Source organism: Falco biarmicus, chromosome 2, assembly GCF_023638135.1.
Source record: "Falco biarmicus isolate bFalBia1 chromosome 2, bFalBia1.pri, whole genome shotgun sequence".
In the NCBI taxonomy this organism is placed as follows: domain Eukaryota; kingdom Metazoa; phylum Chordata; class Aves; order Falconiformes; family Falconidae; genus Falco; species Falco biarmicus.
The window spans coordinates 91422789-91450706 of NC_079289.1; the positions used below are offsets into that span (position 1 = coordinate 91422789).

The following is a 27918-nucleotide window of genomic DNA, read 5'->3' on the forward strand; positions in this document are numbered from 1 at the left end:
CTGAAGGACTAATGAGGTGAAAAAGAAAGTAACAGTGAAGTACAGCCTTCCAAAATCTTGCTGTTGCTTTTCAGATAGAACTGGGAAAATTGATGCATTGGTATCATGAAAGACACAGCAAGGTAATGTCTGTCACTAGTGACTTACATGACAAATTATCTGGTCTAGATATGTAATGACAATCCACATATTTAATGGCAGTCCAATTTGTAGTGCTTAATTCTGCATTGGGGAAAAAAGAGCCATAAACCTAGTTTCTGAAAGTAAGCGTAATGGCAGTCAGTTTTTGCAAAAATAGTATTTGCTGTTCGTGTTATTGTTAGTAATTTACTGGGAGATTTGCAAGTTTTGTCGTTCAAAATGCTGTACATTTAGTGAGTCCCTGCCCAAAACCACTTGCAATCAAGTGGTAAGACAGACAAGTAAGTACAGGTGAGTAGAAGGGTATAAGGAAGCAGTGAGATGCGTTTCAGTCTTGATAGTCACTTTCTTAAAGTCACATTTTCACTATTGTAGGGACACCTTTTTGCATTTGTCCATGTTAGAATATGGGATCTGTCCTTATGTGGAGCACTTAATATTTTCCAATTCTTAGGGTTGTCATCAGACACTTCATTTCACCCTTATTGTATTTATAGACAGTTACCCGACTATGGCCCTTTTGCCAAAACAATTCTCTTGGTTTTCTCTCTTACAACCATCTTTGAATGCTCATCCTGGTGCAGGAGGTAATTGTCCAGAGCACTTTCTTTAGCTGAGCAATTGCCAAGTCGAACTCAGCTGGGTAGGACTGTGAAGGAAAACAGCTGCTCTAATGGATGCAGGAGGCTCCTAAAGGGATGAAATTAGTAAGTGCTATGTACAACAATCTTGCCAGTGAGTTGAGGCCATGAGCAGGGGAAGGAGCAGGGACTGGATGGTGTGATAGAGGAGGATACTACTTGATACTTAATTGAACATTTTGCTAGGTTGTGGTGTCACTAGGGTAGAAACCTGTCTGTTGCCTGCATTTGTTTCTATGGGGCTTTTATCATTGCTGATTTTTTCCGTGTGCTTTTAATTGCAAACAGCACACACATATTGTAGAACCGTTGGTTATAGAAGTAGGTGGAGGAATTAGAAGACTTTCAGTTTTTCTTTCAGTATGAGCAAATAGGTACATAGTATCAGTCATTTTTCCATATTAAGATGAAATTTTCAGTATTTTCCCCTCTATGGGTAAAAAACCAAAAGAGTGATAATATTTGAGGTCATTAAAAACAAAGCTAATTGGTCAAGAAAACAGAAATTTGCAAAGCAGAAGTATGGTAGCTTAAGGTTGTCTCTTTTGAAAGAAGGGAAGAAGTTAATCTTATTACATGGTAGTCATTCAGGTAATTTTGTTTTTCCTTGATTGACAGCTAAAAGCTTTTATTTCATTTTTAGAAATTAATTTACTAATCCAACAATACAAAAAAAAATAAGTTATGTAGGGGAAGATACAATCTGGTTTAATAAAATATAAAAATCGCTTTCTGTCAGAGCAACGCAGTGAATTTTTGTTGACACTAAATATTTGGTCATGCAGATGCCACTGTTTGGGGTTTTAATACAAGATATTTTGAGCATTTGTAACTTCTGCAACAATCTCACAAACAGAAACTGAAAGGATCAAATAATGTCTAGTTTTAAGAAAGCTTTTGTTACAGCTTTAAGAAAGCTTTTATGATGTTTTGTGTTTAAAGAGTAGCATGTAAGCAATAAAGGCACTTACTGCTTGCCTTTGGAAATAAATAGGTATTTCCCTTAGAGAGAACGGTACCATAAATTGTCTTGGTGCATGCCCTTTTCTCTCCTGCGATAACCATGAATTATTCAACACGTCTTTGGCCAGATCTAATAGCCGTACCTAATTTGCTTTCTGTGTTCCTTGACCCCTACGCTGTGCTTAGCACCAGTTTTTCCCCCAAGACATCCCACCTCCTTAGCTGATTGAGAAACCTGCTCATACCAAAGTTGCTGATTTCATACAAGAAACTGTTTTGCGAAGTGATCGTGCCAAGGGTACAGTTTTACGTGGTTGATGGTAGGTGGCTGCTGAAGGGGACAGTTTTGCTCCTGCCCTTTTGCGTTGCTTCTGGCAACATTGGCCACAGGATGCGCAAGGCCGTGTGAGCAGGAAAGGGTGACAGGAGGAGCAGGATTGCTGAGAGCCTGGCTTAGCAGTAGGGTCATTTTGACCTGACCTGAAAGGTTCCTTTGAAGGTTTTCACCTAAGGGGAATGAGAAGGTTTGGATTTTTGCTGGGTTTGAAGCCACAGTGCCATGTGGGATGGTAGACAAGAGTATGTCCTGCAGAATGAGAGAACTTTTTTACATGCTTCTAATGTGTGTGGCAAGTGCATGGGTTAAAACTTGTGTCATTGCATAGAAGCATGAGTGTTTCCTCATATGAGTGATACAAAGCAGTTATATAAAACTTGTGGGGACGCTGATGATCAAATAAATAAATATGTTCATTTTCTAAAATTATTTGATACACTCAGTAAGTTATAGGGAAAACAGATTGTGAGTAATTGTCCTCTAGTTTTTCTTCTTGCCTGAACCTTATCCTTGGCCAAGACTTCTGTTTATAGTATTTTAACACTTGTATCTTGCAGCATTACTCAGCTGCTGCGATTAGCAATGGGGCATTAAGTAAGGTCTGTGTAGAGATAAAGCTTGACTATGTTTAATAAGGTACCAGGTGCAGCTTGCATTTCACTGGTATCTTTAGAAACATTACTGAAACACTACTGTTTGTGCTGAATGCTTAAATAAACTGTGAAGCCTAAGATCAGTACAGGGGAAAAGGGAGCAGTCAGCACTTGAATATTCTTCCTGTCAGTATATTTATAATACTTTTAAAGTATGCACCGAAGTTCTCTTTTCCTCGTGTTGTTATCCCTGATTGCAGTGCTAAAGCAGTGCCTTCAGAGGAAGGGATTCTTTTGTTCCTGGGAAATCCCAAATTTGAATTTTGATAAATGGAAGTTCATGCCAAGTTATGTAGGTGAAGTGGTAGCATCCCCCATGCATGCAATGCTTCAACAATTACATCATTTGAAAAGAGCTGAGTTTATTTGTAAGTATGTTTAAGACAGCCAGAATAATCTAAAAAGTTGACATATTTTAAGATAAAAAAGGAAAGAATTTTTTTGTGCCCAGTGCTTACAAAAGATATGTCTGAAATGCTGAGGCATCTGGAAAACTGTGATTATTGCTCACAGTGTGGGCTTTAGACTCACTGCTTAGCTTCATCCTTCCTTTTATCCTGAATGTTGGGTTCACCTGCTGGTTTGATGGTATTATAAGATGGTATACCCTTTTCAGGGTCAGGAGAACTATTTAAAGGAAAAGTAAAAATACACATATAGTATCAAGTAATTACCAATTGTAATTAGGACCCTGGTCTTAAGATGTCTGTGATCTAACTTGTAATAGCATTAAATAATCCTTCAAATGGTTTGTTCTATGTTTTTATAATTTTTCTAAATAAAAAAAAATCATGTAAATATTATATCTTGGTTTATCAGAAGCATAAATTATGCCTGTTCCTAGCACCACCTTTCATGTTTGTGTTAGCTAATTTAGTTTTGAGTATTAGAGTGCTAGAGTTTTATGACGTGGAACATATTTATTTCTCCATGATATTCTGCTGACTGAACATTGCAAGTGAACTGAATCCCCAGAAGAGATTGTTTTGTTCAATGAGCAACATGATTATTCCTGTTTGTACAAATATTTCATCAAAGCATTTCAGCTTCATTACTGATTATAAACCATTTAGTCACAGAGTGTGAAGTCAAAAGGTTAGATCTAGCCTGAAACAGATTTAACAGACAAAATATATCTGGTCTGCTAGATCCTCTGCTCTAACATCCTGAGTATTGCAGGTTGTTCATTATTCTCAACCAGTTTCTTTTTTGCAGGGCCCAGTAAATCGGGCCAGTTCTTGGAACAGACTGTGTCTTCTGGAGAGGTATCTTTTTGTTGTGCCTTCCAGTAAAAACCATGGTTGGGAAAGGGTAGCGTAACCACAGCTGAAATACTGTCTAATTTCTGACAGTCTCTTCCATTTCCTTCCATACAGTGTTGACATAGCAAATTCTCGGTAGACCCCTGGAGCCTATGGATAAAGGAAATTTACCTGTTTGACTTCTAAAGCTTTAAAAGAGGCAGCGGGTGTTGGTTCCACCAAATGTAAGGTTCCGTATGGCTTGAGTATGATAGTTGATGAGAGCTGGGAAGAAATCCATGCAGGATTTGGGGCTTCTGGGACATAGGCTGCGGACCTGAGCAGGACAAATCCCTTGGTTAGGGGCCAAAAAGAGCTAGTCTGGGAGGTTTCCTCTCATACTTTTCTTTCAGTATTTCATAATCTATGAGTGTTTGCAAGAAAGTGTATGTAAAGGTGTTCTCCAGGACTGCCTCAGAAGATTTAATTTATTGTCTGTTGGTCTCTTTTATCTAAATCACCTTGGATTAGGTATTTGTTGAGAGATTCATTCTGCCTTAATGCCAGATTTTAAAACTGTGTTTCTGCTGAGGAGTACTTGATTACTAACCAGATGCTTTAAATCTTAATGATTTTCTTCAAAAGTATTTTAACAAATTTTGCACTATACTGTAAGGTCTCAATCCCAGTAACGGAGCTTAATAAGTAACAGATCTTGATCATTTTGAGCAGTCTCAGGTAGCACAGGGTGGGTGTAATGTAAGCTTCTGGAGAGATGCCTTCCTTAATTCGTAGGTATTTTACCAAGTTTTATGAGAATTTATGAGAATTTAGAGGAGACTCTAAAACCGATTATTTTCTGACTTCTAAAATAAAATTGGATTTTGACAATATGTCTTGGTTTCAGCATTGTAATACTGAATATAGTAAGAAATTTTAAAGAAATATTCTTGAATGTTATTAAACTGCTTTTTTCACCCAGCTTTAACATGATGCTGTTTCCCCACAATGACAAGGATGTATTAATGAAGACCTGATGCAGTGTGAGGTCAGGTTTAGTTTAGTTCATTTCAAAGTTACTAAAATAATGCAGATTTTTTACACCTGACCATATTTAAATCAAGGCAGTTATTCAATAACAGGGTAAAAAAAAAAAAAAAAGGTAGAAATTTCCCTACACATTATTGGTTTTGCTCAGTGTTGTCATGCACCAGTTTTAAAAATCACAGAGCCTGTCCTGTGGCCTTCTTCAGCATTTGTGAGAGTTGGGACCTCTTGACCCCAGTGCTGCAGTCAAGCCCAGAGGCAGGCAGCACTGCTGCCCCACGGGTGCTCTGCATGGGTGAGCTGAACAACAGAGTGCTTGTCCTTCAGATTTATCTTTCTATGAGGCCTTAAATCATCAAATTCAGAAGCCTTTATATATTGCATATATCTCTGTGTGTATGGATGATGTCCTGAAAAGTGCTATGGACACATTTGTTCACATTAAAGTTGGTTTGGTTTTCTTCAGATTATGAGGTTGGCTATCAGTTATAGAAAGACTCTAGAGAGGTGTTTACAAGAAGGTTGTAGTAATTTAACGTGTGGCTCCAGCATAGCAGAGCAAACATGTGAAAGCTGTCAGTGCAAGTGTAAGAGGTCTTCATAGCTTTCTGAATAATGCAATTTCACCAGCTCAACATTCTTCTTGATAAGAACCAACTTTACAAGGCAGAAGGAAAGCAGACATTTGATGAATACAACTGCCAACTGCTGGGACTTTTTTTAAAAAAAAAATCATGCAAGGAACTATGTATTCTAGTGGAGATTTCTGTGAAACTGTGGTATCCTACCATGAAAATTTCATTTTTTCAAACCCTGCAGTGTTGTGGCATATCTCAATACTCTAATAGTCTGAACTTTTACTTTGTAAGTTTAGCTTGCCAATTGTATATTTTAAGCTTAGTTATCTGTAAATCTTAAATTAAAAAGATAATTCTTGTAGGCTAGTTTTTTAGAAGATCTCCATAAATGGTGACTATGCATGCAAGTACATCTACTGGCATGAGCAGAAAACTTGTTATCTGAGCACTCCAAGAGTACACATACCACAGTACATGCTTTGCAGTCACCCTTTCTGAGGACCTGCTTGTTCTTGGCATTGCTTTCTGTCCTAGTTATAATGATGACGTCTGTACGATGCGTTTCTGTATCGAAAACTTTTAATCAGAAAAGCTGAAAATTGAACAGTTATGGGTTGATGTCTAAACCATGGCTTCATATTTTAATGGTATTACAAAGTAGCAGCATGTTCAGAGGACCAGCCTGCACAGCAATCAGCTTCTTCAGAAAAACAGAAGTCCTATTTACAGATGAGAAGACTGGCCTTTTTCAGATTTGTTTCTTCAAGGGTTTACACAGCTGCAGTTAGTCATGGATAGGACAGAAAATAAATACATGGGTTGTTATTTGGTTTGGGGCTTTGAGGAATAGGAAAAACCTCTCATTTACCAACAAAAGCTTTCCCCTTTGCTAGGGGCAGCTTGAAAGGTGGGTTAGGCAGGGGAGTGATGAATGTGGGCCATGGCACTCCATGAAATGGTCAGTCTTTCCAAAGGTAGCAAGAGACAAGGGAGCGGGTGCTGCCTTGAAGGCCTGGTTGCTTTGGAGGAAAAGATGGGAAGCATTTTTGCTCCTAAAGTAAATGGCTGAAGCAGTGGATACCTTCCTGGCTGTAAAACTGTTTCTGCATCTCTTGCAACCCTTCATTGTGTCCTTTGTGCTGCCAGCTGTGGCGGTGCTGTACTTCATGGAGTGGCTGAATAGTTATTTAGGGAGTCCCTACCAGCCTTGCTCAGATGTGCTCAGGTTTCTATATATTTTAGTAAAGCTGCAAAAATCGTTCAGCTATTAGTAGGTACCCAGTGAGTATCATCTAAAGTGCATTTGCAGCCAGCTTCAGTGATTATCTAGATAAAAATCCAGTGGGCTTCTGAACACAGGCAAGAGAAAAATTATTATGACAACTGAACAGAGAACGGAGTAGCTACTGGTTTTTATTCAAGTGATTAAGAACAGTCTCATAGCACATAGTAACTCTCCTGTAAGTGGCTTGAAGGAAAATAAAGGAAAAAAAAAGTAAAATGATGCATAGTAGTTGGAAGAAAATGTAGATGGGCACATCTGACATTCAAATTATAGTAATCTTGTATGCTTTATTGACTCCTAGCAAAATAATGAAAAAAAAATCCATATCATGAGTTTTTATTATAAATATGTTCACAACCAGAAATGCTGCTTTTCCGTTTTCTGAGAAAGCGTTGGTTGCCTTTGTGATCCTTTCATCCAGCTCAGGCCTAGAGCACAAGCAGCAGCAGCAGCTAGAAATAAACCCATCTGTAATAACCAAACCTGGTGTTTGAGAGAGTGCTCTATGTGCAATAAAACCCCTTCTTTCTTTGGGGTATATGAAACTCCTGCCTGCTTGAAGCAGAGGGAGAGGCTGTGAAGCTGTCAGCATTTCCAGGAGGGAGAGTTCAGTCATGTTTGTGTGGCAGGGAAATCTGTCACTGTCAGGCTCCTAGCTGGGACACGGCTTGGCATGAGAGGGATGTGTCACCTACCGGGTATGAACTTGTGTCTTTTAATTTCATGGTCTTGAACGTGGCATCAGCTAGTAAAGTGGAGATCAAGCTATCTGGGGACTGACAGCTCTGCCTTATCAACCTCTGTCGTCATTTCTTTTACCACCAAAGAAACCCAGCAGTGGTGTTTGACTGAAGGGAAATCTGTATTCTTGTCTTGCAACCGGTTGTACTCCTGCACTGGGAAGATGGCTAGGGCTAGCATCTTGTCAGCTGCCTAGGTACAGCTGCTTCTGTAAGTTAGTGGAGTATTTGTAAGCCTACACAGTACAGGGCAGCTTACGCTGGGGCTTTTTGTTCAATCTCCACCAGCTTCTGCTTTTATATGGCTGGATAGAGAGCACCAGAAGAAGGAACTGCACAGTGTTTGTTCTAATACAAGAGCAGTAGTTTTGCTGCTAGGCAAAACTGTTAATATAGGATACTCTGTGTGTAAGAGACCAAGCAATGTTGGGATTCTTTCACCCAGAAGTGGAGGAAGCATGACCTCTGTGTTTTATGGCTTTTCTTAGTGAGTAAGAGAATGGCTACAAGGTCTCTGCAGTTGCTGGAAGGAGACAGCCATGATCCTACGCGGTCAGCCCTACTTATGTATTTCGCTATGTTTCACTTACATTCAGTAACAGTATGAAGAATCTGGTGCTCCAAATGGAAACTTTCCTTGCCTGTATGTTAAAATATCTTTGCATGGCTTTTGTCTGGTCTCTTTAGTATGCATTTCTTTCCCTGCCCCCCCCCCGCTCTTTTAGTCGCCACAGACCTACGTTTCAGAGTGGAGCTGTGTCCATATCTTTCTTATCTTATTGTTGGTTTGGAGCTTGTATTTTGTTTTATTCTTTTCTGTTGTTTTGATGTTCCCTTCTGCATCCGTTTTCTCCAGATAATTCCCTCTTACAGGTTTCTTCCCAGCTTGCATGTCTCACTTATAATTACATGAAGGATAGCTCCCTCCCTCTTTCTTCATGTCAAGAAGAGGACTGGTGTTTTTTAATTCACCTGTGTCTATTGTTAAAATTGTTAGCAACATGTTGATGAGCTAGTTGTAGTCTGGTTTTCTGGCAGTTGCCATTTCTCCCACATTCGCCCTTTCCTCTTGCAATGTTTTTCTGACTTACGTAAGAATTCCAGCTCAGATTTGACATTTTTAGTGATTGTATTTTGTGTAATATTTATTTATTGTAAAGTTTAAAAATCCCTCCTCAAAAATTGCCCAGCACCTCTGTCTTTCTCGTCACTATGTTTTGTCCAATTCTTTACCTTAATACTTATTACAAAATGAATGTTGCTAATAAATCCAGTGTACTGAGTTTATTATCACTTATTTGGGATCTGCAGAACTTGGAATTAGAATGGATGTTGCTTCTGCCATAGGAGAGCTTTTCAATCCTTCTTTCATTTTGCCTCTCCTACCTCCCTTTACTTTGTTCTCTGAAAAGTCGTTTGAATTCATCAGGGACAAGATTTTGGAACAAAACAACTGGGCAGGGCCAGGAGCAATGGTGGCCAAGCCCCCCGACAGGTATGGAAGAAGCCCTTGGGGAGCACCAGTGACCAGGGTGGGCAAACAAGGTGTGGTGCAGCCCTTCGGGTGTCAGGGCAGGCAGGGTGGGCACTGAACCCTGCCGGCTCGACTGGTGAGCACTGGTATCCGCTCGGCAGAAAGCCCTGGCACCCACCCTGGCAGACGCAGCTGCCCGGGCAGAGCACCAGTGGGCACGCCGCCACCCGGGCTGCAGGCTGTGCCCTGCTCTTAGGCCGGCAGGGGACAGCGGCAGTGCGCACCCCCGGGGGGGGACTCCTCTGCTTACTCTGGGAGGAGGCGAGTTAGCTGAGGAGTGTCAGGGAGTGGGAGAGAGACTATTGGAATTGCACCCTGCCTTCCCTGAGGCAGGCCCGACAGGCAGGCAGACGGGACGGGACGCGTGGTACAGAGGATTCCCTCTCCTCTCTCTGCCTGGCTGAACACAGTGACTCAAGGGACAGGGGCAATGGTGGCCAGCTCCTGCCCGGCGCAGCAGGCTGTCTCCTCTGTGGCCACGCCACCTGCCCAGGTGCCCGTGCATAGCAGGTACGAGGCTCTGCGAGTGGAACTGGACAACAACGAGGATGATGGTTCATCTGGTGTGAAGGTGGTGTTGCCGAGGTTAAGTTGGCCTGTGCCCTGCATCAAAACTGCTCCCATAAAGAAAAAAAGACGGGTCATTGTCATAGGAGACTCTCTCCTGAGGGGAACAGAAGGCCCGACACGCAGAGCGGACCCACTCCTTAGGGAAGGTGCTGCCTCCCTGGGGCCTGGGTTAAAGACGTGAGGAGAAAGCTGCCCGCCCCGGTACGGCCCTCGGGTTATTACCCGTTGCTGGTTTTTCAGGTAGGCAGCGATGAAGTTGCAACAAGAAGTCTGAGGGCAACCAAGGGACACTCCAGGGCCTTGGGACGACTGGTTAAGGGATCAGGAGCACGAGCAGTGCTCTCCTGGATCCTTCCAGGTGCAGGGAGCCATGAGGGAAGCCACAGGAAGAGCCAGCAGATCCACACCTGGCTGCGAGCCTGGTGTCGTGGGCAGAATTTTGTGTTGTTTGATCCTGGGTCAGTTTGCATGGCAGCAGCCCCGCTGGCAACAGGCAGAGTACACCTGTCTCAAAGGGGGAAAAGGGTCTTTGCACAGGAGTTGGCAGGGCTGTCTCGGTGGAGGAAGGTACTGGAGTAGCTTTTCTTAATGTTCATAGGCAGCCACATTGTTTTAATCATGTTGCCTTGATTGTGCTTCATAGCTCTGCCATTTGTTAGTACTTGAGGCAGCTTGTGCAGCTGTAACTCAGGTATTCTTGTATGGTGGTCTGTCTTATGATGAAGGCATAACTGCTGCCAGCATTGTATATGGGCTTTCAGAGGTTGCTGAGGAACAGCATGCCTGCAGTTGTGGATGACAGGAAGGTACCACCACTGAGTTTCTTCACCAGATCTCATCTGTAACTTTTAATTTCAGAGATCTTTCTACCTTTTTGCTCAGTGACACAGAAGCCTCCTCTGGTAAATAAAGTAAATGAGAAAATTCAAGAGAAATTGCCTAAAAATTTGTTTAATGTATGATAATCCAACATGGTGATTGGCTGCATAAGCCTGAGCCACAAGCTGGAGAGAAGAAAAAAGCAAACCTGCAGCTGTTTGGGATTAATGAACATGTAACACAAACAGCATCTTCATGAAAACAAATGAGCTTTTAAAAAAACATTGGATACAAAATTCATGTGTGTTAATAAAAAGAAGTAGGAGTAAGATTTGTGTTTCCTAAGTGCATAAAAAAATCTGACCCAAAAGGAGTGTATGTGATGTCGTGTGTTGTTTAGTCAGGATTATTAGCTGTCACTAAGCTGTGCCATCAGTTGAAGCACAAGCTTTTCATCTTTGGACACTTGAATTATTCTTAATACTTTTCAAAATCTAAATTGGGTCATAAGTGTTTTGGCAATTTCAGATTAGTAGTGTAGGGGGTGGAGGGCATTATAAAACACACCATGTGATAGAACAGTTGAATGCACTGATTACTAGGCTGCGTGAGTAGATAGAGCCAAGTGGGAGGGCGCCTGCCTTCACATCAGGAATGAGGGGTGCTGGCTGTGCAGTGAGAATAATATCCTGCACAGTGCCTGCCCGTGCCATGCATGACTAGCTGATTATCTCTGTTCTTCGTGGAGCCCTGGATTCACTCCATGGATATTTTGAAAGCATCAGCTAGTCAAGAATCAGCCCTGTTCACTAACAAAGACGTGACAGTCTAACAGAGCTGGTAAATACCTCCTAAATAACTCGAGGAAGGTCCATTAAAGGTAAGTGTCCCTGGTGAAGGCCACCCTGCTAAAGAGTAGGGAGAATGCAGGAGAAAAGCACAGATTGAGCATGAGCGAAAACAACCAGAAAAAAGATGAAAGGATTGTTCAGTGCCTTCATTTATAGATCAGGAACAGATTACATTAGAGTAAAATACTGAGATGCAAGGAGGTAAAAAACCCCAAACACCTAAAACAGACATGACGCAAGAAAGCAGGGTATTTAGCTTGCGTTTTTAGTTAGCCCATGCTCTCTCTCAGGAGATGAGGTGGACTAAATAAGCTAAATAAAAAGCCTAGAGCAGAAAAATAACTAAAAAAAAAAACCAACCCCAAAACATAAAAGCAATGATCTTTAATGCTAGTCTGTTTTCTCTCAAATATCATCCAATGTTTATGCATTGTAACTTACAGAAAAATACCAACAAGCACAGTCATCATGAACACTTATTTTTAAGACTTCTCTTAGTATCAAGTACACCTCATTAAGTTAACTTGCATTATTCTGTCATCCCTGTAGCAGCTGAAACAAATGATTTCACGGAAATGTAAATACAAGGCTATTTTGCATGCATGTATTATCATGCAATACTTTACTGCCCATTCACATTCAATTTTTTTTTCAGTGGAGCCTCTCCCCTATTTAAACTACTGTTTACTTCTTCTAGACAAAGAAATACTCGTTTCCTCTTACTTTTTCCACTCTGTACTTTTGTAGTGCACAGATGCTTTCTAAGCATTTGTCTTCAAAAGTTCTAAATTGTGAGGGCATGCTATGATTGTTCCCGGGTAGATGATGAAATTAAGATCAGAGTGGCTGTATTTTAAAGTCTTTGTGCGCATTTTGGATACTCATCTTGGAAAAAAACCAGCCAGATTTGTCTTTTAATGAATATTTAGCATTCTGTTCCCCTATACACATGGCTACAACAGTGACTGATTTGAGCATGTGCCTTTTTTAATCATAGAGCTTTTACATGAACTCCACAACAGGTATACCTTTACAACCAAATTGTGTAGATAAATAGTGTTAAGACATGCAGTTCCACTTGGTGCTTCTAAAACTATTTTCTCACACCACAAGAACACAAGAATGTTAAGATTCTAGACCCCTTGATCCAGTTCTGTTTCTGGAGAGACGTTACCTCATAGCGTATATGAGGCTTGTATTTGGCCTATTTCATTTGCTTCTGCCCAATTTTTCTAGCATTGTTCCCTGTGAAAATGTATTAGTGCATGTTGCTGCCTCTTTCTTTTTCCTGAACTACCTCTGCCTGCTGTTGCCTACTTTTATTATATCCATACCCCTCTGTTCCTTCTTGTCCCTATATTATGGTGTTCCAGATGTGCAGCTTTTTTGCTCTCTCTCACTTCACTGAAAAGCAAGAACAGACAGGTGATTGTAATGAGCCAGCTTTATACATTATCACACTTTTTTTCCAGAGCCCAAATAAAGTCTTTGCAGGGAAAGAACTACTCAGTTTCTGCAGCAATGAGAGATGGAGAATCCCCACCACAGGATGACCTGGAACAGCGACCATGCCCCAAGCTAAAACTGTTAGACCTACATCAGTACCACTGAGTACTCAGAGAACACAGCTGCTAAATTTCAGTTGATCTCTTCTGAACAGTGGTGAACTGTGATTTTTTGAAAGACAAAAGTACTTCATTAAATCTGGGAGAGTTTCCACAGGGCTGGTTTAGAAATGTTAAGAGTAGGAACATGCAACATGTTGAACTCTGGAGCAGTTCCAGTATGCCTTTGCAACCAGGACAGCTGGGTATACCTGGCAGGTGCAGACAGTTTGGTCAGTCCCGATCTGTGGCTGTAGAAACAGTGATGCTGCAGCAATTGCTTAAAGCTGATGTTGCCAGAAGATGTGGGATCCAACCTGTAAACCCAAGCAGGTTTAGCACTGGCTGTCATAGAATGGGAGGAGGATCCCCGCTGAGTTTTGTCGTGTCCAGCCCATGAACCGTTTGTGGGATTTCCCTTTCCCACAAGTCTCAGGTGTGTAATATTTGTAAATGTGGCTATGAGCCACACGAAGATTTAGGGCTACTGCTCCAGAGGATGGAAAGATTGGCCTGCCTCGTGCTTAGTCAACTGCAAAAATTGGCTGAAATGGTTTTAAGACTGAGCAGACAATGGGTGACACTCCCATAATTATGTTTTGGAAAACCGCTGAATTGGTTTGGCTACAGCTTTCAGTGAATGAAGAAAAATGTGGAAAATCTCAACTGGAAGTTTTCTCTTTAGCAAACACAAAAATAATGAACATGGAGCTTACTGTCCAGGACTTAAGGAGCAATTTTAACCTGTTCTAAAATGTCTGTGGCTTCTGTTACAATTATTGTTCATTACCAAAATAGCTGTACTATTTTTTCCATTGTTTAGAATCACTGATACAGTGGCTTACTTACTGTGAGCGTTTAGCTGTACATTGTTTTGCTACACACTCTGCATTGTGGTGCTCCAAACTGCTGCAGAAAAAGGTGATGCTTGTTATTGTTCGGGTGTATAATGCATTTTTAATTGGACTGTGATGAAATTTAGTAATTCTAATGTGTCAAACTTTTTATTTCCCAAAGTATGGGAAATAAAGAAGCTTTTTTACCTTCTGGAATGTATGATGTTTAATTAAGTTACTGTCTTTCTGTAAAATGAAGTCAGAGAGAAGTAATATCATATGTGCTCAAAATGCTTACAGGTTTAATAGGTCAAATTATTAAATAGTGTTTTGCTTTAGACACAGACAACCTTTTGAACTTGTACAGAATTTTTATTGTTCTTTCCTAGCTGCTCCACATGATAATGTAATGCAGGATGATTACTGAAGTTTTTATCTGGTAGATTACCCAGTTAACCTGGCACTCCAGTAAATTGTCATGTTCTGGCAAAAAGGCAGGACATTATGCAAAAGAGCACTTCAGCACACAGATCTGCTCAGTACACAAGCACATTGTGGTTTTCTTTTTATTTTACTATTTTGTAGGATTGCATTGATGTGGGTTGGTGGGAAGGAGAACTCAATGGCAGACGAGGTGTATTTCCAGATAACTTTGTCAAGCTTCTTCCTTCTGATTTTGAAAAAGAGGTAAGCAATATATTTTATTATTTTTGCTTTAGAATACAGAATGAAAGTGGAGTTGAAAGAAGTTCTCTTTCAGATACATGAGTTTGATAAAGTTTTACTTCTAACTTAATAACAAAAAAACTTTAAAGGAAACAAATACTGGGTTTAAAAGCATCCATGAAGACAATGTGTGACACTCAAAGTCACATTATGGAGTTTCTTTGAAGGATTTTATTGGCCTATCCAGTCAGTCTGACTCCACTACATTGCTCTGAAAGCCCTCTGTCCTGTGTCCTAAGTTTGAGAGAGGTCCCACGGTAATTTGCTGAGTCAGATGATGCAGTGATGACCGGAATTGTTAACTCCTCTCCGTTGTTTTTCTGGTGGAATATGGAAAGTTTTCTGGTGAAACATGAAAAGTTAGTGTACCACCTGCATGCTGATTGACAACAGTCAAGCACTGTTCAGGAATGAAACGGGTGAAATTTTAACTGTGAAATTTGAAAGACAACAGTAAGCTTTTGGTATCTCAAAGGCATGTTTCTTTATCTCTCTCAGAATTATTAAAAAAGAAGGTATAAAATCTACGCAAAAGGTTTTTCACCTTCTGTTTATTTGAAAGAGAAGGTGTTGTTGTTTGCCAAACAATACTTAGAAATCCTGCAGCTTCCTGGAATAAAGTAATGGATTACTTCACCCAAAAGTCCATTCCATTTTCAGGAACTTTTTCATTCATCGGTGGGGTATTACAAGCTTGCAGTCAGACTTTTGATGAGTGTTTCACAGTGACAGTGTAAGCCACCTGTGATAAAACCGAGACTTACTGACAGTCAGCTTCAGTCTTTGGCAATAAAATTAGATGCTGGAGGCAAAAATTAAATACTTGGAAAGCTTAATAAAGCAACTATTAACTCATAGAAGTTAACATGGTAATTATTGAAAATGAAGGTAGAAAGGACAGCAGAAACTGTGGGAGATGAAAACGCAGTTCCATAGCAGAGTGAATATCCTGGCCTTAGGCCTAACAATAAAAGAAGGTGATTTCCAGAAGAGGCAAAAATCATAAACCTTAAGACATCATGAGCCTATTATAGAAGAAAAAAAATACCTTTACTCTTACCAATTTTTTTTTGTGGTGAAATTTATTCAGTCTTTTTCAACTTACAAATTATGTGTCTTTAAACAATGACTAGAACTTGCAAAATAAATTAAATATTCAGACATTTAGAAATTGCAGCTAGGTTTGCTATAAATGTGGAGAATAAAATGTTATTAATTTTTAAAATGGCACAAATCTGGCAACATGAATAAGTAACTAGTGGGACTACGGACTGTCCGACTTTGCTTGAATCAGTACAAAAAGGGAAGGAAATAGATACTTTTTGAGTGGTTTTGTCAGGTATTTTCTGATGATCCAGAAACCCTGGATTCCATCCCATGGCCTGAAAGCATTTGTTGCAGTAATACTTCTGCTTGTTGAACAAAAGCTTAGGACCTTTTCCCATGTCCTTGTTCAGTCCCCAGTTTTCCAGTCCTGATTCTTTTCCACACATGGCTGTTTGTCCCAGGCCTCTTCTATTCACTGCCTTGTCCCAGTCTCCACCTTTCAGGTGGTCTCGATTACAGGATTTCCCCCTGAGCTCACTACCCGAGTCTAAATCATCGTCTGGATTTATTTTCTATCCCTACACAAAATTTCTTTATCCATCTTGTTTTCCTCTCCCCTCTCACTTTGTCCCTGCTCTGTATTTCTGTTCTCTTCTTGCCCAACCAATCCTGGTTTCCTTTCTGTTGGCTTCATTTCTAGTCTGTCTCCATCTCCTCCTCTGTTACCTCATCCAGCCACAGACCCTTGTAATTCCTCCTTCCTTCTCCATGTTTCCCTCAGCACTCTTAACTTCCCCCTCACGCTACTTCCTTTCTGACCTTTGCCTTTTTGAAACAATGTATTTCCCTCATCAGCTTCCAGTTAAAGCCACTTTGTCTAATGAACCATAGGATCCTTTCTCCTTTGTGTTTATCTAAATTAGTGGTTTTGTTTTAATCAGGAGTGGCATCTCTAGTGAATCTCTCACTTGTCCGTCTGCACTTGCTATGCTTTGGTTTGCCTTGAAAACAGGTCTCAGGGGACATGAACGAGACTCCTTTCAGATGAGAACTAAGCCAAAAGATGTGCTAAAGGTGTGCACCTCATATATTCCAACTGCTGACGTATGGACAGTCAACGGGATCAGACTCACATCGCTCCAGAATAAGACCCCAAATGTGTATATTGTACTGTTGGATCCTCAGCACCAACTGTTTCACTCTGCAGCCATTATCAACCAAACTCCCAATTGCTATCCCAAGACATCCATTGTCCCTGTCTTCTTTCCTTCCCACATTTTCTGCACTTTTCTGCATTTAAACCTTGAACTGTGTTGCCTAAATTCTTGCAGAAGTGTCTCTGACAGTATAAGGGACTCACTGTTCATGGACAGTGGCCCACGGCAGCCAGGCTAGAGAAGACCATTCTGAGCTCCATTCTTGGCCACAGCCTTCTCAGGTTGATGACAACAGATGAACTGGATAGGATAAGGTGGTAGGAGGTGGTAGGCTGCAACCTGAGGCTTGTAAGACGGCAACTTCAGAGATTTAAGCCGTTAGGCTTACTCAGCCTGGGCAAAACTGGTAACTTTTTTTCTCCAGAGATGAAAACGTTTGCTAGATTTGAGAGAGATCCCCAGGAAAGGTGAGTGGCAAGGGCTCAGCCATCACAGAAAACCTGTTCCCTGTCAATGTTCAGGCCAAGACTTGAGAGATCTAGGGCAGAAGCTGAACTAATTACTGCAAGTGAGCAAAACAATTGATCTTTCTTGAAAGTAGGTGAGCCATTTGGCAGATATGTAGAAAATAATGGGAAGGGTGTGTGTCAACATGAGTTTGATAGAAAATACCAACCTAAATGGTTGGTCAAAGTTTGGCAAAGCTATGCATATCTGGAAACATCATCTTACAGATAGTTCCACAAGACAATTTAGTGTTGCATAGGTGGTGATGTAGTGACAGTGATTGTGATCCATGTGCAGGAAAGGAAATAAGTTTCCTCCTCAGAAAAAAAGGATGGATATAGGAAGAAAAAAATTAATACTTAGGCTTTATTCTTAATAATTCTGATTTTTTCCCCCTTTTTTTTTTTTTTTTTTTTTTTTAAGAGTGAGAGTTAAGGTATATCATTTCATCTGACATGGTGCTCCATTTGGTTTTGTGTTCATTCCAGGATATATACGCATACCAGTATGGTGTGTGTGCATACACACACATCAACACAGAAGAAAAGCTACTCCTGCCCTAGCCTGAAGGTCAAGAGAAATGGTTCTGGCACTGATTTGGTGGTCGTGTTTCTCGGCCATACCATTGGCAGATCTATTAGGAAAAAGGTCATAACAGAGACAGTAAAAGTAAAAAGTACATATTGGTTGGAGAAATTTATTTCATTTCACCAAACAGCTTTATTTAGGCTGTTTTAAAATTTTTAATTTTTAAAATTAAATTAAAATTTTAATAATTGTCTTTCACAACTGGACCTATAAATATATCATAGTGAGTGAATAAAATGTAACCTTTGCAGCATTTCCTGTGTTACGCATTTTTGCCCTATTTGTGAGTCTGCAAAAACACACTTCAGGTTTTGCCATGTCTGTCTGGGTCTTTGTGTTTGTTTTTTTCCCAAAATGGGCTGGAATATTTACAAGATTGAATTCTAAATAAATAGGTTTCTTCAGTGAACCAAAGGTCATGTATTTCTCTAATCTTAAGGCACATAAACTGGACTTTTTTCCCCTCAGCAGGACATTTTAGTTGTGAAAGTAGAAATATGTCATTTTATTTGTCAATGCTATTTTCTCTCTTCAGATTCATTTCAGTGAAGATACAGAAGACACATCTGTAGTCTAAGACTTGTAATTATTAATAATAAGCAATGTATGATTAATTCCAGCCTTTGTATGGATGAGATTTACAGGCATTTTGAAGCAATCTGTTTTCTTCTGTTATTACATTTTAGAGACCGAAGAAACCACCGCCTCCATCAGCTCCTGTCATCAAACAAGGATCGGGTAAGGTGCAGCTGATTTTTGTACAGCACATGTCAGTAAGCACATCTCAATTTAAATTAAGTGTATTCAAATTTATATAGAATTCATCTGTATCAAAATTGATAAGCAGAAGGTGTCTAGACAACAGCTAATAAATCAGAATCAAACTGAAAAAAGATGATAACCCCGAAAGACTGTGGTGTGCTTTTTAAATATATTGGAGGCAACCATCTGCACCATTTTAAAATAACGTAATATGCCCCTTAAACATGTTTAGTCAGAGAGAGCATGATACTTCAGGTTTTGAAAGTTCTTTGGTTCTGTTCCTTGACTGAAGTTGGTTGTGTGCATGTCTTTGCAGCGTAGAGCCAGTATGCTGGAATCTTATAATACCTGCAGGAGGAAACTGCCTTCGCTTTACACCTACAGATCTGGGTTTCTTCTAGAGATAAAAAGCTTTTTTGCATATCTGTAATATAGTGTCATAGACCTTGGCTGTAATACAAGGGCCCCATCTGAGTTGCAGTCTAAAACTTACAGATCTGCATGAATGTTAGAGCTGGCTGTCTCCAGGTTCTGTGCCATAGTTAGATTCTTGCTTTTCAATACTTTATAGCCATAAGTATTAAATGAGTTATCCTGAATCTGGTTATGTAGATAATGGTGTTGCAAATATATTAAGGGGCTGGTTATGTTTTCCAAACAGATGAGTGCTAGCAAAGCTAGTTTTGGAATATTTTAAACTGAATTGTTTATAAATACCGAGAGCTGAAACCACTTTTATTTGTAGTTTTAAAATAACCTCTCAATACAAATTTTCAGAAGTGCCTGCATGAATTATTTTTTCTGTGAAACTTAGAAACAGTTATAATATCTATGCATTTGACAGTTCTGACCTCAGAAACCAAATTCCAGTTCCATTCATGTAAAATCACAAATCACAAGGCATGGGATGCTCTCAGAGTTTTCATTTGTGTTACATTTGTGGTGGAGACTTAACAATGGCTGGAACTCATTAATCCTTCAACTCCAGTTGGTTTGTTAAAATTCTGCAGCAGCACTACTGCTTCCCCCACTGCTGGCACACATTAAAAAACCAAAACTAACACATCCAATCTAGCCATATCATTTTTCTTGTCACTGTGGTCTGTTCCAGCTTTCAATGCTTTAAAAAGTAAATTTCCCTCCCTATAGTCTTGATCTATTAATAGAAGTTACACCAGTGTACAATTCACTGTGAATCAATAAGCTATAATTTAGCTAGTTTGAATTTGTCAAGCAGTTCTTTCACTACAGAATCATGACTATAAATATTTGGTTTGCTTATTGACACCCATGGCTTATTCTTCACTCTGTCTTGAGACTCCTAAAAAACTAAATCTGATTTTAAGATCAGTAACAGTGTCCAGAGAGAGCAGTATAACTTTGCCATCTAGTGGTGGTTGCATATTAGAGATATCGTAGTGACAACTCACATTACAGTCTGACACATTTCAGAAAAGCTCTATAAAACATTGTATTTCTTTCAATTTATACACCTATAATTAGAGAATAGTACTTCTAATCTGTTTTTACCTGTTTACATCCAGCGCATTAGATCTGTCACCATAGCAGGATAATGTGCCCATTTTCAGAAGGAAAAATGGATGCTTAAAGGATGCAGATGATTTGATTAAGGCCATCTAAGTCTATGGCAAAGCCAAGACTATTGCTATTCTTTGTTTTCATAATCAGTCTTTGACAAGTCCTGGCTGACTATGCACAAGAGTTTCTTCTGATATGTATTTAGAGATGAAAATCATCCTATGTTTATTACCATCCTAACATATTCTACTTTGACAAATTATCACTTTACCAAGGTGACACTGTATTTTACCACATCCCCACGTCCAGCCTTACTGTTGATAGTAGGCAACAACTTCCAGTAATGTTTCTGCATATTTAACCAGTCATAGTGTGATGAATAAGTTGAGAACTGCCAGTTCAGCCTAAATAAATATCAGTGCCTTCTGATGCAGAGCATAAAATCATAGCAGAGAACTAGAATTGGTCTTTGTACTACAAGTGGCACATATGTAAAGGAGGTGTCTACTTTGTATTATAGTGTAGCTGGAAGTTTGGCTGTATTTCCAAATTCTGTTCAGCAGTAGACTGCCAGGGCCATCTGTGCTGGGCTACTTTAGAAAATAAGGTGAAAACTGGAGAACCAAAGTTGGGAGCACAAGTCCCTTACAGAATGATTAAAAAGCAGTAGGCATTGTACTGGGTGGCTGGGATGAGCAATGCACCTGTGTCTAGACCGAAGGGTGGGAATACGCTTCTGAGTCCCTCTGGGAGCTGGAGGGCACCAGAGCTTCCTTGCAGCTGACCGTCTCCTGGCAGCTAAGGCAGGATCATGATGCCTGCCTGGGCACTGATTAATTTGGGGGTCACAACCCAAGTAGGGAGTACACCTGAGCCTGGGAGCTTCTCAGTGATTGTAGGATCATTGGTTTAGACGTGGCCAGAGAACATCTCTCTGTATGTTAGTCATGACTGTTAATCTTACTGTAATGAGGTATATAGACTTGTGTCTCTTTTTTTCTTGAACACGCTAGTACATGCATGTTTATCAGTATGTTGACTTCTGCTTTGCATAACTTGTGTTTAGAAAGACTTTAATTGGTTTCTGGCAACAGTTTCTCCTCTCAGGAGTGAAGTATTTTTCATAGAATCACATAGGTTGGAAAAGACCTGTAAGATCATCAAATCCAACCATAAAATTCAGTATTATTTATTGACATAATAAGTGATACAAGTGTTGCCTGTCTGCCAGCACAGTTATATAAAGAAACAATGGCTGGTGATCACCACTGATGAGTACTGATTTCTTGGAACCAGCTGCAGAAAAGAGTTGTGACAGCACGTTCAGAAAATATAAATGTACTTGAGAACTGTATGTAACAGAATACATTGAAGCAAAAACTTGCCTTGTGTTCCCTGCCCTGCCTCTCTGCTTTTCTTGGATGTCATCTACTGTAATTTTTATTGAAATACTAATAGTGTAACCTAAAGTGGTTTTCAACACTGCTAAGTTGAAATGGCAATAGCACCTAGTAGTTAGCCAATGCAGTGAAGCCAATATTCAGTAAAGCATTTTGTATAGTATGGGGACTAGAAGATTGCATCTTGCACGTGCCAGGAAATTTTTGCAAAATCTTCCCATTGTTGGTGCCACAAGTTCCCATATTCCTTGTAGCAACAAAAGTCAGTATGTCAGGATCTCTAGTACAGAGGCAGAAGGCAGCACAGGCCTACACCTCCAGGCCAAAAGCTGTCAAATAAAATATGCAGAATACTGTCAGTACTACTATTTTCATCATTCTAATATGTGGAAGTGAACAGCTAGTACTAGAGGTGAAAAAGAGGGGAGTTTCAACTTAATATAAAATAAGCCCTGTATATTCATCTATATTAACTATTCTCTTGGCAGAAGTGCTCAATTAATTGATTTATTCCTAATGATTCTCTGCACTGTTGAATTGCTCTTCAGTTAAGTATGTCTACAATGGTAAAGGATCTGTCCACATTTAAAAATCTGTAGTTACTGAATTATTTTCTTTCCTTCACAGAATGGTCTGAAAGTGCTTATTCTTGTGACATGCATGCTTTGGAAACTATGAACTACTCTGTCAAAACGTAAACATCCAATTGCTTTTTTGCCATTATGGTGTAAGGAAATACTTGAAGCTGGATTTATGTTCAGTTTTAGCAAGACATTTTCAAATTGAAGAGTGTAAAAAGCCTAAGAAATTGCAGAGTTAAATCGTATGTGGCCATATATGCTGTTTTCTTGCGTTGTTCAGAATTCCAAATTTTCCTTTCTTCGACAGGTACCACAGATCGAAAGCATGAAATCAAAAAGGTTCCTCCTGAAAGGCCAGAATGTCTTCCTAATCGAACAGAAGAAAAAGGTATGAAATGTGCTTTCCTGCCTGCTCTCAGCAGAGAGGCAGGGGAAATGGAACCGATGCACATCCTTATTTCCCAGTCTCTGTTTTCATTAAGTGTATTGTTTGGATGTTTATTTCCCAGTCGGATAGATCTGTGATGACAGGCATTTTGGAAAGGATTGCACTGTTGCTTTTGAACTAAATTCAGGATATTCAGTTGTACCAGTCCAGAGCTGTTAAATATTTGCAGCCTCAACTGAAGTCAAGGGGGGAGATAGGCTCTCCATACATAAAATGCTGTCTCAAGCTCTGCACTTAGTAAAACCCAGGACCTTGATCAAGTAAGATACCCTAGATGAGTGTGTACTTTTTTCTTAACATCTGCATGCCTTAGTTCTCTAGTTAAAAGCAGGGTTGGTGGTTTCCCTGCGTCACTGTTGTGGGTTAGCCCCGGCTGGCAACCGGGCACCACACAGCTGCTGACTTACTTGCACCACAGTGGGATGGGGGGAGAGAATTGCAAGAGTAAAAGTGAGAAGACTCATGGGTTGAGATAAAGACAGTTTAATAGATAAGGGAAAGACCGCGCACACAAGCAAAGCAAGACAAGGAATTCATTCACTGCTTCCCATGGGCAGGCAGGTGTTCAGCCATCCCCAGGAAAGCTGGGCTCCATCACATGTAATGGTTACTTGGGAACACAAACACCATCACTGTGAATGGCCCCCCCCTCTTCCTTCTTCTTCCCCCAGCTTATATATACTCAGCATGATGTCCTATGGTATGGAATATCCCCCTGGCCAGCTCGAGGCAACTGTCCCAACTGTGTCCCCCTACAGCCTCCCATGCCCCTCCAGCCCTTTCACTGGCAGGGCTCGAGAAACTGAAAAGGCCTTGAGCTAGTATAAACACTACCTAGCAACAACCAAAACCGTCAGTGTGCTGTCAAGACCGTTCTCACACCAAATTCAAAACATACCACAGCACTGAAAAGAAAACCAACTCTATCCCAGCTGAAACCAGGACAGTCACGGAGGGGCTTTGTGAAGATATAGTCATTAATGCTTATGAATCACCCCATTGTCATAGGCACAAAAGTCATAGGCAAGCCTGTGAAGAGATGAAAAAGTTCTGTCTTCAAAGCCAGGTTTGAACATTGCAAGAAATGGAGCACAGCACCACACAGAGCAGTGACGAGCAAATTAAACCTTTAATGGTTTCATTGTGTTCGTTGTGCATTCTGAAAAGTCTGGGGAGAATAGTTACATTGATTCTCTAATTTAAGATGGTGCCAAGTTTTATATGTTTAAGTGGACTATTAGATTGTACAGACAAGTTTATGGGATTTCTTAACTTTTAAGTATTTGAATTTGAAGTCTTTTAAAAGGCACACGTTTGTACATGACTAAATGTATAACATGTAGTTATAATTTCATGCCAGAACGTTCAGACTTTGCACCAAGATCTGTTTCTGGATATGTGTCTTAGTGATCTGACAGGTGTTTTAGCCATTTTATTTACGTATGTTTACTTTTGGTTATGTGCACTACTTCTTGTGGTTATCTTGCCTTTTCTTTCTATTTTTGCATTTGCAAAGCCAACTGTCAAAACAGTGGAGGAATTTTAAATAATGTTACTGTCCCAGAGTATAAATATCTGTAACTTTTCTAAATGTTGAAAGGAGGCCTTAGGAGTCGTGCCTATGTTTCTGGAGTACCAGGGAGTGGCAGGAATCGTTCAGTGTGGTCTGGCAGTGGGGGTGGCACAGGAATGTTCTTTGCCCTGTGTGTTGGTATGCTGCCTAGCCTGTCCCTCATGCATAGTTAAGGTTCTTGGAGACTGACACAGTATAAATTGTCATGGGAGTAAGTGTGTAAAAATCACACAACACGCTGGAAAATCTTCAGTGTTACAGAGGACCTAATGATTGATTGCATCAACTGAAAGTGAACTGAAAAGGGGTCTATGCCTGCGAGCAACAGTCACTTGCTGGACTGTTCCAAATCCAATGTGGATTTTGTTCCTGGTGATTTATTCCATGATCCTCTCAGACTGAAACCTAGAACCCATTAAGCAATACCCTGAAACACTCCCAATACCTCTTACATGCTTACAGAGGTGTAATATTCATGAGATACCATAGACAGTGTTGTCGATTGATGTGGGGTGTTGACACAGTAGGATACAGAGAATGAAACTTTTGTCCCTTTGAGAGCTTTGTCCTTTCTTTAAGAAGAATCAGGTTTCCTATGGTGTGGCAAACGTGTTTACATGTTTGTTTTGTATTATGAATTTAGAGCATATTATTTACAAGAGTTATCCATGTGTATTGTACTTTACATGCTCACAGGCACTGCATGTTTGGCATTGGATATTAGTATTGTGGCACTTCTTAACTATGCATAAACAGTACTGCAAATGATCCAATTTTTCACTGGCAAACAGAAAAATTTGGCATGTAAGTCTGTGCTTAAAACCTAAATAAAAGGTCTGATTTTTCCAAGGGTCTATATCCTGACAATCATTGCTACATTTTAATGCTTCTATTTTTATTTAACTGTAGTTCACTTGAAACGTACTTTTTTTTCCCCAGAAATGGTATTTCTCTGTTTGTCCAAGAGATGTTAAGAATTTCCAGTGTAATTGTTTTTGTGACCTTCTAACTTGATACTGTTTCATATTAGAATTTGATATAACTCAATGCTCATGGGAAGTTGTTCCATATGGTATGTAATTTTTTGCCATTCTTATTTTTTCTTACACTCATAAATCAGTAAATTATTAAAATAAAAAATAGCATTCCTATGTACACACTGCACACATATTTTGGCCATGAGGAATTACAGGTGGAAGAGTCAGTCAGGGCAAGCAACTGATTTGTGGTAAACATGTTATTTCAAATAAAGGATTATTTGGGATAGAAGTGGAAAGGAGATAAGCTTTTTCTTTGTATACAGTGTATCTACAGTTAAGATTTCTTGTTTAATTGTAGGCTTGTGAGGGCAAATGAATTCCACTTAATAATATCTGTGTTCTTTTTTTCTGGAAATAATTGATTTAAAGAAAGATCAGAGAGAGAGCAAAAACAGTTAGACTTGCAGAAGCCTTCAGTTCCTGCTATACCTCCGAAGAAACCTCGGCCACCCAAAGCAAACTCTGTGAATAGACCTGGTACCTTGCCCCCAAGACGACCAGAAAGACCAGTTGTGCCTGCGACTCATACAAGGTATTGTTTTTCTCTGTCTAGCACCTTTGGGATTAGTGGAAAAAACACACATTTAAAGAATTTCGATTTTACAGTTAATGTCACAATTTTTTTTGTGGTAAGCTGTTTATTTATAGGAAAAAAAAAAAAAGCCTTTTAGTCGTCTAGCTGGATCATAACTATCTTCTCAAGAATGAAAGTCTTAGGCTGTTAAATACTAGTCCATTTCTACTGATGAGCACACTGTTACTGCAGCATCATAGTATCCACTGCAGAATATGTGGGAAATATCTGCATCAGTATGTTGCACTGATGTTGACTTTCTTAATTTACCTCAAATTATTCCAGCTTAGCCCCCGGCACTAAGTTACTGCAAAAGGTTGGATTGTACTGAGGAACAGTGTTAGACAATGCACATCTCAAATACTGTCAGCTTTGTTTCAGTCCGTTTCCTTTGACTGTTTTAGATGAATTTTTAGCAAAATGAATGTGTCTTCACAGAATGTTCTTTCAAGCTGGTGCCACTGCAGAATACTACTGTCAAATATTTGTGCTGTAACATTGGTTGTTATTCTGTAATTACGTGATGGTCTTTATCAGAGGTGGTTACAGCTTTTGAGGAGCACTGAGAAATTGGACTTGCCAACACAACTCCATTTAATCTCTGCTAGAGCTTGGAAAAGCAGAGGTTGCCAAAATAAAAGGCCTCACCTGTAGTCCTAATCAAGTCTAGATGGCTACATTAGTTATCAGCATCTGGGCTGCGCACTGTAGGCTTTCTTTATGCATAGTGAATAGAAATAGGTGAAAACTAGAAAAAAGCAGTTGCCTAAAATGAGTGAGCTGCACATCCAGAAATACTAGAATGTAGGCATAGAAAAAATTTTACTGTTACACTGTTAGAAAAATTAGCTGCCATTGAACTCCTGGAGTTCAAGTATAGTAGTGGTGAATTAAATACCAGAATGGAATTCAGGGTAGAGTGGAATAAAATAGAAATTCTAGACATTGATTCCCCTCATTCCTCCACATGTGGTTCATTAAACAAATGCTCTCAGTGTGAAATCTGAGACAAATAAAATAAAATAAAGCTTGTGTCTGCCTTGTGCTGCCAGTTCCATCTTACTGAAGTGCTTTGGCTGTGCATCTCTGAGAACTTACCCTTCTATCCAGGTGCTACTGCCACAGCTTCTTTTGGACTTCTTGGCTTTGGACATGCTTGCCCAGTTTTCCCAAAATACAGTCAACACCTGCTGGTCACTTGGGCATGTTTGGAAAAGCAAGTATTTGCTACAACCTTTAGAACTAGCTAAGTGATGTCTTTTTGGCAAGACCAATACATACCCTACTGTTCAGTTTACTGGCTAAGCATGCAACTGGGTAGCTAGTCTTTTGGTTTATCCTTTGCCTTTAAATATTTTAAACATATTATAAATATTTTAAACATTTGGAGTCGTGAAGGTATGTTTTGTTGCTCTTCTGTTTTCCTTTTTTCTGAGTACAAAATTGTATAAAGAAACCATGCATTTGTAAAGATATTTCAGTTTTCCTGTTAACAAAGTGAAAAAGCAGATCCAAACAGTAACATTTATGTTCTTAATTGTCCAAACTCTGGTATGTCTAGCACCAAAAAAAAAGCTTTGTTCTTTTTATCTAATATTGGTATGTTTCAAAGAATTTTACTTGTAACAGTAGTTAGATTAAAACTTAGAAGAAAAGGTGATTTTTAAGGTGATGATGCATGTTGGTGATCACAGTGCTAGCAGTTTCTCTACAAATTTCTTTTCAGCTAATTCAAATTAATGGATTTATCTCATACATATATATTCTGCCTGGTAAGCTTCAAGTTGTAAGGGTGTCTTAAAGGAAGACGGCAGAAACGTCACGTAATGGAATAATCCATGGAATAGACTTTGAATTACTTGAATAATTAAGAAATGTGAAACCTCAAATGGAAGCAGACACTTCAGTAAAGGCATTTCGTTTTTAAATCAGTTCAGTTTAATAAGATAGTAAATATTTTTAAGACAGGCTGGTATCCATTTCCAGAATCTGAAAACCTAAGGCAATTAGAATAAAATTGAACCAGCAGAATTTTTGCTGACCTGTCTTGGTTTAACCCCAGTGAAGTGCTCAGCCCCATACAGCAGCTCACTCACTCTCCCACAGTGAGATGGGGGTGAGAATCAGAAGAGCAAA

The 27918-nt window shown here is 39.7% G+C and overlaps 1 protein-coding gene across 6 annotated transcripts in view; it reads left to right on the forward strand.

The window, feature by feature from the left end:
- SH3KBP1 (SH3 domain containing kinase binding protein 1) overlaps positions 1-27918 on the forward strand; it is a 231575-nt gene that overhangs the window by 180666 nt on the left and 22991 nt on the right. For all 6 annotated transcript variants that reach the window (XM_056327158.1, XM_056327159.1, XM_056327160.1 and 3 more), the window contains 4 exons: positions 14426-14527; positions 18552-18603; positions 22455-22535; positions 25578-25740. In XM_056327158.1, coding sequence (XP_056183133.1) covers positions 14426-14527; positions 18552-18603; positions 22455-22535; positions 25578-25740 — 398 coding nt within the window. The remainder of the gene's footprint in view (positions 1-14425; positions 14528-18551; positions 18604-22454; positions 22536-25577; positions 25741-27918) is intronic.